Consider the following 17743-nt stretch of genomic DNA (forward strand, 5'->3'; position numbering starts at 1 on the left):
TTTGTAAAAACAACACACACATATATCCACAAACACAACAGCAAATGTGGTCATATCATTTGATTTTATAACTTTTTTTCTCATTCTGTAACACAATGTAAACAGCTCTCCATGTGACTAAATATATTTGAAAATCATGATTTTTAATGGCTATACTCATTATATTAGGAGTTGTAAGATCAGTGGAATGATGTAAAATGTTTCTGTTGGCTGCACAGGACAACACTGTTTCCTTCTTTACAAAGAGGTTTTTGTTTTGTTTTGTTTTTTGTTTGTTTTTTTTAGCAGTGATGTTTTCATCTGAGGATCTTAAATTTCCTTTTCTAAAATTCTAAGAGCAGCTTTCTCTTTGACTATTTCTCATGTGTGACATGCTGCACTTTCCTCCTACCACCTGAGTTCAGGTTCCCCTGGTCTCCAGCCCCATCCTCCTACACTCTTTACCAAAAGTCAGAAGCAAGTTTGGAGATGTCAACTGCCCATTTTGCTCACCATCAACTACAAACTCTGGTGCTAACCAGTTTCCACCCCAAATGTGATTCTAGCTTCCCTGAGGCTTCACCTTCCCTAGTAGGGAGAAGACTCTATGTCCTATACAGGTAACTGAAGAAGCAACTCTTTCTCTTCCCCATAATTTGCTCCTACTTCACTCCAAGGGAGGGAATGGTTTACAGAACTGATCAGAAATTAGGAAAATTGACTTATAATGTGGTTCAGGTGGCCCAGCCCCCTTTGTTAGGCCTCTCTCCTCATTTCCAGTTAAGACATGCACACTCTCAGAATCTCTGCTCGTCTCCTCCATCTGCAACCCTTCTCCTTTGTTGAGAACACCAACTGTTGTCCGGCTCAGTTTAGACCTGGATTCATAAATTTAGTCTATGGTGTGCAGTGAGGGAGTTATAAGGTCCTATTGTAGATGTACATCCACGCTCGGTCTTCTAATTAACTTTATCAGGAATAAAGCTGGCATTTTTTCACCCCCCTGACTTCTGTGTCTAACTTCTCAACTGATTCTTGAGTCAGAGAGGGAAGAAGGATTTAATTTACCACCATCATTAATCCACCCCAACTACCTCTCGCCCCTCTCTGCCATGTATGCAGTGATTCAAGTCTCAATGTCATTTTCCATTTCCCAAATTTGCAATGCTTTTTTTTTTCTTCTTTCCCTTCATACGTCTTTTAATATTTCCTTTTGTGATTCTCTTTGCCCAGAACATCCTCCTGATTTTCTCTCTTGGTTAAGTTCTACTTATCAGTCAAGACTAATAGCAATGCATTTCTAAAACCACATCATAAAGCAGATTGTGCATCTCCATGCATGTGTACGAGGTAAGTTGCTTCAGTCATGTCTGACCCTTTGCGACCCCATGGACTATAGCCTGCCAGTTTCCTATGTCCATGGGATTCTCCAGGCAAGAATACAGGAATGGGTTGCCATGCCCTCCTCCAGGGGTTCTTCCCGACCCAGGGATTGAACCCAAGTCTTGTGTCTCCTGCATTGGCAGGTGGGTTCTTTACCACTAGTGCCACCTGGGAAGCCTGCATTTCCATAATTACATGGAATGACTGGAAGTTGTTTTTTAATAAAGATCTGTTGCCAGACCAAAGACACACTTTCTATAATACTCTATAAGTGATTTTTAAGGGTAAATTATTTTCTGAGTTTTACAAGGTGCACAAAAAGCTATTCCAAAGCTATTCTGTATTGATTTTATACAAAATCACAAAGGCAAATAAGTGAACATAGAACCCATGAAAAATAGAACCTTATAAAAATAATGACCAATTTAAACACACACTAGCATTTTAATCACTAATAAAAATATTTTTTGTGCCATTACCTTCTTTAGATGTTAAACATACTCCTTATTATTATTATTTGCTATTACTTTTATGGTCCACAAAACATTAAAAAAGCTGGTCAGACAATCAAATGCATTTCCGTCTGCCTAGAAAAGGAGCTTATTATTCATTATTAAAGAAAAAAGGAGTCATTGGACAATTGAAGGTTTAAAAAACTTTATGTAGGATTATGAAGAATGGTCTCTGAAATCTGCAAAGTTTGTTCATTTTATCCTTTAAACCACATCCACACAACAATTCCCTGGAAGGGGAAAAATCATTCAAAATAGAGAGAAACACTGAGGGAGACTTTGTTACACCCTTTTAAAAGGTGATTTTGGTGGGTGTGTCTGCTTTCATCACAGGGATATGAGAAAGTTGTCCCACAGCTTGGAATGGTTTCCCTACCTCTACTCCCTGCCACACCCTCATTAATCTCCAGTCACTATTCTGGAAGCCAGCATTCTTAACTACAAACAGAACACTAATTCTGGTTAACTTCTTCCAAAAAAGGGAGTTGTCAGGAAATGAGGTGGTTCACAGAATCTCACAGCAGCTTTTGGAGCCAGGTAGCATCTAGGAGAAGCCAGGTGGTAGAAGCCCAGCCAAGTTACACTTCAGAACTGTCTGGTTAGGCTGAGCTGGCTGCTCCTGTTGGCCACCAACACTTGACATTTCTTACTGATTGACTGATTTTTGTCTTTTTTTGGTGCCAAAAAGGAATATGAATTGTTCCTCTTTTTTTGTGTCACAGAAAGAGCATGGGAATATCTGAGCTGAGCTCATGTCTTATGTTCTCAAGATTTCACAGAAAAAGGCCAAGTTCTGGCTCCATCCAAGACTTACAGAAGGGCGGGTTTCCAAATGCAGGAGTGCCAATGCTGGACAGTCACAAACAACTAGTTTCATCACTATTTACCTTTTGAGTTTTAAACCTGAATTTCACTTCCTCAGGGAGGACATCCCTGACCCTCCAGATTCAGGAGAGCACCTCCCCCTGCCTCATTAAATGGTTTCATAGCAACCCATAACTTTTCTCTGGCAAACTTACTGTATTTCCAATTAATTATTGGAATTGATTAATTATTAGAATCAATTAGAGGCGGCTGTTTATTTTTCCCATCTAAATTACCTATTTGAAAGAAAAGCGACTATGTGTTTCCACTATTGCTTTGTTTTTAGTGCCAAACACAATGTCTAGAATGTGGTAGATGTTCTCTATAAATCTGTCAGACTGTATTTATTTCTACATTTCTTATGTTTTATTTCTAAATGATAGCTATTCCCCCCTTCTCCCTAGTTGATGCTGACTTCTGGATAAGTTCTACTATCCAAGTTACTTATTTTTTCTTCACCTGTGTCTAACAGGCTGTTTAACACATTCAAAGAATTCCTCATTTCAACAATCATGTTTTTATTTCTAAAAGCTCTATTGGAGGGAATTCTTTGGTTGGAGAACTAAAATCCCACAAGCTGCACAGTGTGGTCAATAAATAAAGTTTAAATTCTTTAAAAATATGCCTTGCCAATTGTGATTTTTCCTTCATTATACTTTCATTTTTTCCCTTTGAATACATCAAATATATTTATTTTTTATTCTGTCCCTGATAAATATAATAATTTTGCAGATCTGGTTCTGTAGATTGTGATTTTTCATTATCATCTTGGTGGCTTATTATGTGTTTGTTTAATAACTTTCATTAAGAGTTTATGATCCTTGGGTATTTTCAGGGGAAATCCTTTCATATTTTGATTTAAATTGTATTTTCCCAAGAAAGATGTTTTGTTGTTGTTGTTGTTATATATGTAATACAGATTTTCTGCCTAAAACACAGAGGTGGTTGGGACTTTTCAGGGGATATTTTCTCTTTTTCTGCCCTTTTAGAGCCAAGGCCGGGACAGATACATATCTCTGCCTCTTCTATGTGAACTTTTTTCTTTAATTAAGCCATGGGAGATGTTTCCCTTTGGGATCCAGTATTATGAGTCAATAATGGTACCAAACTCCCAACCTGCTTGATTCCCTGGCTTTATCTCCTGTGTCCTGCATAGGCAACCCAATTAAACTCCAAATCTGGGCTACAGGAAATCGACTAGCTCCCCAAGGACAAACCCCTGGTCCAGTGCTCCTGCACCCCCCTGGATTATTCTCTTTTGCTCTCACAGGAATTCACTTAGTATCTTCTCCCTCAAATATCAACAAATAGATGACTTTAATATTTTATTCTGAATTCTTAGTTTGCCATATTAGAGATTTTTCTGAATATAAACTTTGCAAAATTGCAAGAAGTAGCTAGTCTTAATAAAAATGTATTGGATGATGAATAAGTGAATACATTGACTTCTACTCTGATGAACAGAGATGTTTATTCCTTACTCGTTCATTGCTGAGCCATTGCCACATATCTGCAAAACTGTTATTTAAGAGGGAGAAATGCAGTGGGTAAGAAATTATGTACTAAAGAGAAATACCTATTTTCTTCATAAAAACAAACCTCAGAAACATCATCTAAATATGGAACTGGAAAAAAGTTACTCTGAGTAGTGAAGGGGAAACAGAATCCAGTCCTGTACTAGGAACTGTCCTGGCAATTTCCCTTGTGGATGCATCCTGATGCAGCACGCAATCTCTAGAGGGCTTCTGAAAAAAAAAAAAAAAAAAAAAGTGTTAGTTGTCCAGTCGTGTCTGGCTTTTTGTGACTCCATGGATTGTAGCCTGCCAAGTTCCTTTGTTCATATAATTCTCCAGGCAAGAATACTGGAGTGGATAGTCTTTCCCTTCTCCAGGGGATCGTCCCAACCCAGGGATTGAACCCAGGTCTCCCGCACTGTGGGCAGATTCTTTACCATCTGATCCACCAGGGAAACCCAGAGGGCTTCTGTTCCTCCTCAGCACTGGATAAATGACCATAAACCTTCTGCCTTGCGGTTTATCTGGAGATAAAGCCAGATGTTCCAATGTGAGTGAAAGGCTGGGGATGACAAAAGAGGAATAAGAGTAAGGAGAGAGGAAGAGGGAAGGCGGAGAGAGAAGGAAGGAGGAAAGGAGGAGGAGGAAGGAGAGAGAGGGACAGACAGCGGAGTGAAAGCTGTATTCTTCCATGACTGAGTCACGTAGCATCACTTCTGCCATATTCTTGGTTTGAGAAATCCCAAGTCCCTGCCTAGATGCAAGGTTAGAAAGCATAGACACCATGGGAGTTGTCTTTATTGGAGGACAGCTTTCCTTCTGTTGTATTAAGAGCATGTGGGATGTAAGATGTATGTATAGGTGTGTGTGTGCACGTGTGTGCACGTGTGTGCATGTGCTATAATGCCATCTTTGGAAACAATAACCTGCCACACATGCACACTGTGAAGTTGTATAGTTTGAGCTAGGTATAAATCAGAAATAGCTTGCAGTTAATGCCCTCCCCATTTTTAAGCCAAAATCTACCAACAAGAAAGTACTGGTTGTCCAGGAAGAGCAGGTTCAGTGAAAGAGAACTCTTAGGGTAAGAGAGGGTGAAAGACAGAGACTGTCTGAGTCAGAAAGTGGACAGAAGTCAGTAGGAGACAGCAGGAGCAGGAGGATTTGAATAGTTGCTTATGCTCTTTTTAGTAGGGTGACCATATAATTTGTTACCCAAATCCAGACACTTTTGAGAGTGAGAAGGTTTGCTATTAATAATTATACAGGGATAATGGATGTAAATCAGGAATGTTCCAAGCAATCTAGGATTATTTTAGGCATCCTCAGTGGAAACTTACAAATGCAGTTGCTCACATATCTTGAAAATTTCTTAGAATATTCATGTAGCAGATGACATGGAGAACAATCTTGCCATCTGAAAGATGACAGAATTAAAACCTTTAGGTACATCTCCTGTTAATACCTTGGCCTGCACACATCCATAGAGTAAGTTTGTGAAGTGGTGTGTGTAGGTGTGTGTGTGTGTGTGTGTGTGTGTGTGTGTGTGAGCACATGTGTGAGTGCTGCTTTGCATAAGTGATACTTTAATCTCATTTATAGTAAAAGCCGGTCTATAGCCCTTGGTAGAACTGAGGGTAGGTGGTGCTTGTGATTGTGGCGGTGGTGGAATATCTCCACTGTTCTGAGCAGCTCATGGTGCTAGAAGCATTTTGTCAGAGGTGCTCTTCATACCACCTACAAGTCGGACCTAACTTTTTTTGGTCGTATTCTCAAAGCTCCCTTTACAAATTTGGAAATAGTTGTTAAAATAAGTATGGGATCATCCTCCCTTAATGTCAAGTATAAGTACCAAGATTTAATAAAGGAGAGGAAACCTGAGCCCTCCCTCCCATCAGTTCATCACTCAACAACATGAAATCCTCAGAGTTTAGGAGAAGTTTGAGTGAACACCTGAGTCCCAAGATGCTAGGTAAACATCATCATCCAGGTTGTAAACAAAGACAGTCCAATTTCTTCCCTGTAGGGACATAACTGAGAAATTACCTAGGGATTGAGACTGTATCTAATCAGATCCCTGAGATCATCAAGTAGCCCTAAGTTCTCCATGATATACCAGCTGGGGTTCTGGTGAAAAGGAGGGTTGCTCCTTTTTTTCTCCTAAAGTTGATATATACCATTTGGGAAAATCCACCAACAGAAATCTTGGTTGAGTCCTACAGCACCTTGGAGACTGGGGTCTGTAAAAGCTCTGATTCTCAGCACCAAGGGAATCAGAAGAGTTAAAACTTGATGCTGTCTGCTCTATGCACTAACACCATTTTCTCCTTTGAGCTAATAGAAAAAGAGATTGCTTAATGCCCAGGACTGAAGGGCAGGGAGGAGGAAGGTGAATGTCTGACTCCCATTTCTCCTCATGACTTTCTTTTAAATTCACATTCCAGCGGTCTGAGAAGTACCGATCCTCTCTTTACTCGAAACTGATTCTGGTGTCAAATGTAGTGAAGGGACTAAAATGAGCAAGGCAGGAGGTGCAGACAGAGGGGACCACGCTTGGCTTTCTCTCAGGGTGCGGACCTCTTATCTGGTTGGGAGGAGGCGGCAGGGTGAATGGAGACGATGTGGGACAGGAGAGCCTGTCTCTCAGAGTCTGAGGTGCAGTGAGTTCAGGTTGTACTCCTGGCTCTTGGAAGGTCTTTCTGAGAGTTACTGGGCAGCCAATTCAGGTGCTCCATCTCCTCATCTCCCGCGTGCAGACAGGATTCTTGCTGCTTATGCTAACAGACTCTAGCCTGGATTCATGGTCAGCCCAGGGGAGCGAAGATGTAGTCACAGTGACACATTGACACATTGTCAATAGCTTGGCAGGGCTGGGTGGGGGGAGGGCATATAGATGAGAGAAGAAAGGCAAAAAGGAGGGCATTCATGCACTGGCTCATCTTCTAGGCTTTTTTCCATCAGCTATGCTTGTGCTCATAATCAATTGAAACATTTTGTCCCTTGTTTCCACAGACAGCTTCCCGGAAGAGAATGGCTCTGGTAAACAGCTCCTTGGTGACTGAGTTCATCCTCGTGGGATTATCAGAACGATCAGAGCTTCAGCTCCCCCTCTTCCTCCTGTTCTTAGGGATCTATGCGTTCACAGTGGTGGGCAACTTGGGCTTGATCACCTTAATTGTGCTGAATTCTCGCCTTCACACTCCAATGTACTTTTTCCTCTTCAACTTGTCTTTTATAGATTTCTGTTATTCCTGTGTGTTTACCCCCAAAATGCTAATTGACTTTGTATCAGAAAATATCATTTCTTATGTGGGATGCATGACACAACTATTTTTCTTCTGTTTCTTTGTCAATTCTGAGTGCTACGTGTTGGTATCGATGGCTTACGATCGCTTTGTGGCTATTTGCAATCCTCTGCTGTACACGGTCACCATGTCCCCTCAGGTCTGTTCTCTGATGATGCTTGGTTCATATGTGATAGGGTTTGCTGGGGCCGTGGCCCACACCGGAAGCATGCTGAGACCGACCTTCTGTGATTCCAACATCGTCGACCACTATCTGTGTGAAGTTCTCCCCCTCTTGCAGCTCTCCTGCACCAGCACTCACATCAATGAGCTGGTGTTTTTTATTGTTGTTGGAGGGGTCATCACAATATCCAGTATCTGTATCTTCATCTCATATGCTCTGATTCTCTCCAGTATCCTCCGTATTCTTCTACTGATGGTAGGTCCAAAGCCTTCAGCACATGTGGCTCCCATGTAGTTGCTGTGGCTCTGTTCTTTGGGTCAGGGGCATTCACCTATTTAACAAACTCTTTTTCTGGATCAAAGGACCAGGGTAAATTTGCCTCAGTCTTCTACACCAATGTGGTTCCCATGCTTAACCCTTTGATCTACAGTCTGAGGAATAAGGATGTTAAACTTGCTCTGAGAAAAACCCTGAAGACAGTTCTCTTCTGAAATGGTTCTGATTGCATCAGTCACTTATTGGTAAGCAGCATGCTCAAGAATATTTTATCTACATGTGGAAGACTTTTAGTCTTTCTTTTTTAAGTGAGGTCTTCTCTCTACTTAAAAAAATTGCAAATCTCTTACTTGCATTCTTTTTGAGGTTTATACTATTTCAACTGGTTCACTGCATGCAAGTTAGCATCTATTAGGTGCCTATTGTTTATTGGACTTGATACTAGGTCCAAGAGATGAGTAAGATGAGACTATATGCCTTCCATCCTTTTCTTGGTAGGCTAAATGGGTTTGTTCAAGCAACTTTTCTGGCTGGGAGATGGGGCAGGTGGTCATATAAAAATCCTGGAGAATGAATTTATTTTTCTTCAGTTACAAGAACAGGCTTACCAAAGATGAAAGGTAGCTATAACTTGGGCCATAAGTAAGATAGCCTTCCAACTCCTAGAAAGGTTTGCTTGGCTAGGAGAAATGTAAATCATCTCTTTCATATACATCCACATGTGTATAAAACAAAGCCTCATCTAAGAGCTGTTTATATGACCTGAAATGTAAGATAAATCAAACCTAAATCTTTCTTTTCAAAGTTTCAAAACTCTTAGGCCATGGATTAATAACCATGGGGTAGGTGGTTTATAACTGGGCCAAATTCTTGGCTTCTGAGGTCTAAGTCTGAACGCAAAACAATAAGAGAGAAATTCCATGGATTTACAACATGTTATTAACTGCTAACCTCTATCCTGCCCTGAAGGTACACTGCATGTTATAGACATTTAGGACAATTCTTTTATTCTTTACAGTAGATTTAGATTTTATTGCCTCTGAAACTATGTGTGTGTGTGTGTGTGTGTGTGTGTGTACGTGTGTTACAGTTAATTACTAAAGAATCAGGAAGAAAGAGGAGTCACATTACACTTTCCACTTTCAGGAAGACTTGAAAGGGACCCCAGTTTTGAGTGCCAAAGAGTGCTCTGTTCTGCTCTGTTGAAGACTCCCCTATTCTATAATGGATAGCTCAGATTGTGATGAGTACACCCTCATAAAGTTCCTTGTGTGTTGGAATGAAGCTAAACTTAGGGTCAAACTAACCCACATGGAGAGGCTAGAGGACCGAGACTTGTGGCGGGGTCAGAAGAATGGGATCCTCTCTGCATAGTCTGAAACTTGGGGTGTCCATGAGGAGACTATCTGCAAAGAGCACTTGGTACTTTTGGAAGTGGGGAGCACCACATAAAGTGCTCAGTCTAGATATTTGGCTTTGCTCATAATTTTCCAACTCATCCAAAAAACTGGATAGTTGCACAGTGTATAGCGGCATGAGAAATGAGTAAACAAAGAGAAATAAGACCTTCCTCACATTTACTTCTCTGCTGACACCTGTTACAGTGGCAGCATCATACTAAGAAGAAAGATAGCTCAAGTGTTCTAGATCATGGCCAGAAGCAAGGCATTCTGAGATAGAGCCAAAAACAGCAAAGAGAAGCACCTGAAGCATGAAACTAAAGAGGAGGTGTGAAATAAAACTTATTTTCTCCATGTCTGGGCACTATTTAAGATGCTTTACACATATTGTGCACATGGGCATAAACAGAGGTCAATACTGAAATCAGATTGATTATATTCTTTGCAGTCAAAGATGGAGAAGCTCTATACAGTCAGCAAAAACAAGACTGGGAGCTGACTGTGGCTCAGACCATGAACTCCTTATTGCCAAATTCAGATTTAAATTGAAGAAAGTAGGGAAAACACTAGACCATTTAGGTATGACCTAAATCAAATCCCTTACAATTATACAGTGGAAGTGACAAATAATTCAAGGGATTAGATCTGATAGACAGAGTGCCTGAAGAACTATGGATGGAGGTTCGTGACACTGTACAGGAGGCAGTGATCAAGACCATCCCCAAGAAAAAGAAATGCAAAAAGGCAAAATGGTTGTCTGAGGAGGCCTTACAAACAAATAGCTGAGAAAAGAAGAGAAGCTAAAGGCAAAGGAGAAAAGGAAAGATATACCCATTTGAATGCAGAGTTCCAAAGAATAGCAAGGAGAGATAAGAAAGCCTTCCTCAGTGATCAGTGCAAAGAAATAGAGGAAAACAATAGAATGGGAAAGACTAGAGATCTCTTCAAGAAAATTAAAGATACCAAAGGAACATTTCATGCAAAGATGGACACAATAAAGGACAGAAATGGTATGGACCTAACAGAAGCAGAAGATATTAAGAAGAGGTGGCAAGAATACACAGAACTATACAAAAAAGATCTTAATGACCCAGATAACCACAATGGTGTGATCACTCACCTAGAGCCAGACATCCTGGAATGTGAAGTCAAGTGGGCCTTAGGAAGCATCACTACGAACAAAGCAAGTGGAGGTGATGGAATTCCAGTTCAGCTATTTCAAATCCTAAAAGATGATGCTGTGAAAGTGTTGCACTCAATATGCCAGCAAATTTTCAGTAGTGGCCACAGGACTGGAAAAGGTCAGTCTTCTTTCCAATCCCTAAGAAAGGCAATGCCAAAGAATGTTAAAACTACCATACAACTGCACTCATCTCACATGCTAGCAAAGTAATGCTCAAAATTTTCCAAGCTAGGCTTCAACAGTACATGAACAGAGAACTTCCAGATGTTCAAACTGGATTTAGAAAAGGCAGAGGAACCAGAGATCAAATTGCCAACATCAGTTGGATCATTGAAAAAGCAAGAGAGTTCCAGAAAAACATCTACTTCTTTACTGACTATGCCAAAGCCTTTGACTGTGTGGATCACAATAAACTGTGGAAAATTCTGAAAGAGATGGGAGTACTAGACCACCTGACCTGCCTCCTGAGAAATCTGTATGCAGGTCAAGAAGAAACAGTTAGAACCAGACATGGAACAACAGACTGATTCCAAATTGGGAAAGGAGTACATCAAGGCTGTATATTGTCACCCTGCTTATTTAACTTCCTATGCAGAGTACATCATGCGAAATGCAGGGCTGGATGAAGCACAAGCTGGAATCAAAATTGCCGGGAGGAGTATCAGTAACATTAGATGTGACACCACCCTTATGGCAGAAAGTAAGAAGAACTAAAGAACCTCTTGATGAAAGTGAAAGAGGAGAGTGAAAAAGTTGACTTGAAACTCAACATTCAGAAAGCTAAGATCATGGCATCCGGTCCCATCACTTCATGGCAAATAGATGGGGAAACAATGGAAACAGTGAGAGATTTTTTTTTTTTTTTTGAGCTCCCAAATCACTGCAGATGGTGACTGCAGCCATGAAATTAAAAGACTACTGCTCCTTAGAAGAAAAGCTATGACCAACCTAGACAGCTTTAAGAATCAGAGACATTACTTTGCCAACAAAGGTCTGTCTAGTCAAAGCTATGGTTTTTCCAGTAGCCATGTATGGATATGAGAGTTGGATCATTAAGAAAGCTGAGTACTGAAAAACTGATGCTTTTGAACTGTGGTGTTGGAGAAGACTCTTGAGAGTCCCTTGGACTGCAAGGAGATCAAATCAGTCAATCCTAAAGGAAATCAGTCCTGAATATTCATTGGAAGGACTGATGCTGAAGCTAAAGCTCCAATACTTTGGCCACCTGATGCGAAGAACTGACTCATTGGAAAAGACCCTGATGCTGGGAAAGATTGAAGGCAGGAGAAGGGGATGACAGAGGATGAGATGGTTGGATGGCATCACCAACTTGATGGACATGAGTTTGAGCAAGCTCTGGGAGTTGGTGATGGACAGGGAAGCCTGGTGTGCTGCAGTCCATGGGGTCGCAAAGAGTCAGACATGACTGAGCGACTGAACTGAACTGAACTAGCTGCTCAGTCATGTCCAACTCTTTGGGACCCCATGGACTGTGGCCCACCAGGATCCTCTGTCCATGGGGATTCTCCAGGACAAGAATACTGGAGTGGGTTGCCATGCTCTCCTCCAGTGGATCTTCCCAACCTCCCAACCCAGGGATCGAACCTACGTCTCCTGCCTTGCTGGCAGAGTCTCCTGCATTATAGGCAGATTCTTTACCATCTGAAGCACCAGGAAAGCCTTCACACATATTAATACTGGAAAAACCACAGCTTTATCCATACAGACATTTGTTGGCAAAGTGATGTCTCTTCTTTTTAATATGCTGTTAGATTTGTCATTACTTTCCTTCCAAGGAGCAGAAGTCTTTTAATTTCATGGCTGCAGTCACCATTGCAGTTATTTTGGAGCCCAAGAAAATAAAATCTGTCACTGCTTCCACTTTTTCTCTTCTATTTGCCATGAAGTGATGGGATCAGATGCCATGATCTTAGTTTTTTGAATGTTGAGTTTCAAGCCAGTTTTTTCACTCTCCTCTTTCACCCTTATCAAGAGACTTTTTAGTTCCTCTTCACTTTCTGCCAATAGAATGGTATCATCTGCATATCTGAGATTGTTATTTCTTCAGGCAATCTTGATTCCAGCTTGAGCTTCATCCAGCCCAGCATTTCATGTGATGTACTCTGCATATAAGTTAAATAAGCAGGGTGACAATGTACAGCCTTGATGTACTCCTTTTTCAATTATGAGAAAGGTCCATGTTTGGTTCTAACTGTTGCTTCTTGTTCTGCATATAGGTTTCTCAGGAGACAGGTAAGGTGGTCTGGTACTCCCAACTTTTTAAGGATTTTTAATACTTTGTTGTGAATCACATAATCAAAGGCTTTAACAGAGTCAATGAAGCAGAAAAAGATGTTTTTCTGGAACTCCTTTCTCTATGATCCAACAAATATTGGCAATTTGATCTCTGGTTCCTCTGTCTTTTTTAAACCTAGTTTTTACATCTAGAAGTTCTTGGTTCATGTACTGCTGAAGCCTAGCTTGAAGGATTTTGAGCATAACCTTGCTAGCATGTGAAATGAGCACAGTTGTACAGTAGTTTGAACATTCTTTGGTATTGCTATTCTTTGGACTGTGAGGAGATCAAGCCAGTCAATCTTGACAGAAATCAACCCTAGATATTCATTGGAAGGATGATCGCTGAAGCTGAAGCTCTGATTCTTTGGCCACCTGATTTGAAGAGCTGACTCATTGGAAAATACCCTGACGCTAGGAGAGATTGAAGGCATAAGGAGAAGGTCGTGGCAGTGGATAAGATGGTTATATATCATCACCAACTCAATGGATATGAATTTGAATAAACTCTGGGAGATAGTGGAGGAAAGAGGAGGCTGGTGTATTTTAACCCATGGGATCATAAAGAGTTGAACACGACTTTACTGAATGACAACAACATATATTAACTCACTGAAATTGTGTTAATACCTGGGACTAACTTCTTTTGGACTTAGCTGAGGACTGTCTACATTTAGGTATGTGGAGACCTGGGTATGTATTAGTAGGAGTCAAGAATAAGGAAGGACAAGAATAAATATAATATGATATGCATTAAGGAAAAAATTACCATTGTTATAAATGAGTGGAAATAAGGAATATATCAGAACCATAAGGATGTGAGTGGAAAGGGATATTTAGGAAATAAGTTCATTAAAGCCTCAGAATTATTTTCTTTACACACATCCCGTATTTGCACTGAGGTGACTGAAGGGGAAGATATAAGTACTTAATGAGACACTGGCTTGGATTCCTTTGTCACTGAAGTTCTGAAATGACAAAAAAACTCAGAGGCACTTTTCCTTATTTCTATAACAGCCCGTAAGAGCCATTTATTGCTCCCCCAGAAAAAACAACATTTTATAAATGATGAAGATATTCACATCTCTCACAAACTAAGGATAGATCATTTTGCATATCCTTTCAGGCTGGTGATGAGGAACTGTTGGTTCTTAAATGATCAACAAACAGGAACAAGTTTGGGGACTTGAACTTTACAGTAAGTAAAGTTGCACATATGCAATATGATTTGATGCTCTGATAGGTGTCCTAAAGGATGTCCCTCTGCCACAATACCAAAATTCTGTCACCTCATGACATCATGACATTTGATGCTCTGATAGGTGTCCTAAAGGATGTCCCTCTGCCACAATACCAAAATTCTGTCACCTCATGACATCATGACAGTTTGACTTTCAGCAAGTAAAATTTTCTCTTTAGGAAACATTATTAAAGTCAGGATTCCTCTGGGTTCACTCTTTGGTCCACTCTCTTGGGTTCTTCCTTGGACATCTCCCCAGCTCCCATGGTTCCAACAACCACATGCTTGATCCTAAATCTGTAACTCTGCTTTAGATCTATGTTTATAACCTATATCTAATTGTAGTTGGAAATATAAAAGTATTGTCAAACACCAAACAGAATTAGGTAATGATTAGGTAGTGCCAGTTTTGGAGAACAGAGAAGAATAAACTGTTCTTGGTATCTACACATTCTCCTACATTCTAAACAAGTAGGAAAATACAGAGGTGAGTGACAGACGCCAAGTCCAGGAAGAACTTCCAGGTGGAGGCTGGGAATGAAAGGCACCTCTCTACTCTGCAGAGCAGTGATGACAGGATAGTGCTAAGCCCCAGCCCATGTCCTAGATAAACGTTGCCCTGTCTCCCCTCATATGTCCGTAAAGGAAATCCATCATTTACTAACTGCTTCAGCGACTGATAACATAAGTCTGACTGCAGTGGTTTAAGCATGTGAGGGTTTATTTTTCTCTAACATAAAAGGCATCTCGAGGTAGGCAGTTCAGGGCAGATATGGTGGAGTGAGTCATCAAGGGCTTAGTGTCTCTTTCTTCTCTTCTTAGTAGTGACTTCATTCTAGTGGATGCATCATGGTTTCCATATGGCTGCTAGGCCTCATATGGTTTTGTCCGCAGCCCAAGCAGCAAGAAGACAAAGGGGCAAAGGAGGGCAAAGTGTGCTTTTACTGACATCTCACAAACCACACCTACTTACATGGCAAACTGGGAAACTTGGCATTCAATTCAGAAAATTGCCACCTGGGGAAAAAAATTAGGATTTTTTTTTTATTAATTAAGAGAGTAAATGGCTACTGGGTAGGCAGTCAGCAATCTCTACCACTTGCCAGGAGGGAGCAGTTCAGAAGTGAGCACTTTCCACTCCTATTATTGCTTCCTTACTTAGCTCACTCTATGAGAAAACAACAGATTAACTTGACAGATAAGACTTACAAAGACTGATGAGTTGGTCATTGAGGGAACAGTACCCAGTATCTCTTCATCACTGTCTCATTTGTACTTAAGGCAAATGCTTAGAAAGTACAAGCCAGATATGTGATATTTCATTTCCACCTTCTCCTCCTGCCGCTTACTGGGTGAAGCTAGGGTCTACGTTCTGAGAGGCAGGTGTGAGTCCTGACACTGATTTCCTTAATCAGTTTTGCTATTAATAAAGATGTAATGGTATTTTGATTCTCCTTTGGCTCCTTGTACTTGACCTCAATAGTAAGATTTCATATGGGAAGAGATTGAGTTCTTAATATTGCTAATCTCTTGCATTGTGATTATCTTTGTGCTTTTAGTATAAAGGGACTTCTGGTAACTGAAGCTCTTATTTTCTTATGCTCTGAGACACTCCCTCTTGACTTGCATGGTTATTAGAAACTGTAGGGGAGGAATATAAACTTTCTTCTATCCATCTCAGGTTCATTGACTAGCACACTAAAATTAGAATGATGAAAGAGAGATTAACAAGAGAAAAATGAACAGGAATGAATTAACATGAACATGTGTGCTGGGCACACACACACAGGGGTACTCGAGGATGAGTAACTAACTCCAAAGGGTGGTTAGAACTTGGGCTTAAATAGCATTTTAACAAAGAACAATAAATTTGTAGAGAAGTTACAAGATAAAGGAAAAGGGCTTTGAGCTTCTGGGGTGGCAAACTGTGGGAAGGTATTGATAAATATATGAGGAAAACTAAAGGAAGACAAGGTCTATTAAGTAATGTTTTTAATGTAGGTTCTGCTGGTGAGGTCTTTGGGCTTAGAAGGGTTTAGAGTTTTCTCCAGTGATTAATTTCTGTCTCTTCTGGGAAAGAAGGGAAAGGAACATATTTACACATTTATGTCCTGATTTTAGGTAAAGAGGGAGAGAATTTTTATATCTACTTTTTCTCAATAGTCTTCAGTTTAAAATAATCCTTAATACCAGCATGGAATATTTGGGTAGTATATATTCTGCTGCCATTCAAAACCATACTAAGAACTAAGTTACTGAGAGTACATGAAAATGCAACTCATATAGGGGCATGGTTAGAGGTACTCACTGACAGCTAATAGGGAAATATGACCAGTTTTCCTGGTAGCTCAGCTGGTAAAGAATCCACCTGCAATGCAGGAGACCCTGGTTTGATTCCTGGGTTGGGAAGATCCCCTGGAGAAGGGATAGGCTACCCACTCCAGTATTCTTGCCTGGAAAATCCCATGGACAGAGGAGCCTGGCAGGCTACAGTCCATGGGGTCGCAAAGAGTTGGACACAGCTGAGTGACTAAGCACAGCACAGGGAAATATGACAAGAAAAATTAGACTAGGAAATCTGTAATTTCACAGAAAAGCAAGAAGACTTGCTTACCTTTTAAGATTCATCCAAACAGTTATGGGTTCAACATATATCCTCTAAATTCTCACTAAGTTACAGTGGAGAATTCAAGATTTCACTTAAATGGGATCATTAGGACTTGAAACTGTCTTTTTTTCCCCATTAATATGTACAGCTGCATGCCCTGATTAATAAATAAGCTAAGGAGGGTTTGATTGATACTCCTTTCTGAAAACTGAGAATCCTAATTAGAACATATCCCTAATTAGAACAATCTGACATCTCCTTGGAGACAGGACAAGAGTACTTAACAAGCTGACAATCAGTAAAGAATAAGTATATTTAATAGTGTAAAACAGACATTAAAGAGTATTTATTTTTGGCTAAAACTTGATGATGGAGGAAAAGGAGCAGAAGGGAAAAGAAGAAGAAATGTATTAGTTGCATCATTAATTATAATGGGGAATTAATAGACACAGTAAGGGAATTTTATAAAAGCATGCACCACCACAAAAAATACAAGCTTTTCTAAGTATCAAAATTTCATACACATAAGGAAGAAGAAAGGCAAATCATATAGTTACTTAATGTAAGTAAAAAATGAGATATCATAACATAAAATATTATGACACAACTAAAGCAAACATATATACATAAATGTAAATGTCTTAACCTCTTTATTAGTTAAAAAAGTGTTAAGCTGAATCATAAATTAAAATACAAATCCATATTACATACAAAAACCTAGCTAAAACCAAGTGATTCAGAAAGATGGAAAATAAGACAGTGGCCAAAGATATATTAAGTAAAAGCAAACAAATGAACAAATAGTATAGGTTATCAGTTAGAATGGAAGTCAGGCCAAAAGTAGTAAGCACCCTTAATAATGTTAAGGGTAAAGTTTACATTGTATATGTGAGAGTTGTGACTCTCTATGTCCTAAATAAAAAAACAGCAGGACTGGTAAGAAGAAATAAACACACTAATGGAAGGAAACTTTAAGTTACCTTTCTCAGTTCATGATAAAACAAATTTACTGAAAAACAGA

At 40.0% G+C, this 17743-nt stretch overlaps 1 protein-coding gene across 1 annotated transcript; it reads left to right on the forward strand.

Annotated features, from left to right (window-relative positions):
• Positions 1 to 7282: 7282 nt before the first annotated feature.
• LOC110147734 (olfactory receptor 8B4) lies at positions 7283 to 8211 on the forward strand. Its single transcript, XM_020909406.2, is given in 2 exon segments — positions 7283 to 7958; positions 7961 to 8211. Coding segments are annotated over 2 exon segments (927 nt in total).
• Positions 8212 to 17743: the final 9532 nt, after the last annotated feature.

The sequence above is a fragment of the Odocoileus virginianus genome, unplaced genomic scaffold, assembly GCF_023699985.2.
Source record: "Odocoileus virginianus isolate 20LAN1187 ecotype Illinois unplaced genomic scaffold, Ovbor_1.2 Unplaced_Scaffold_19, whole genome shotgun sequence".
Lineage (NCBI taxonomy): Eukaryota > Metazoa > Chordata > Mammalia > Artiodactyla > Cervidae > Odocoileus > Odocoileus virginianus.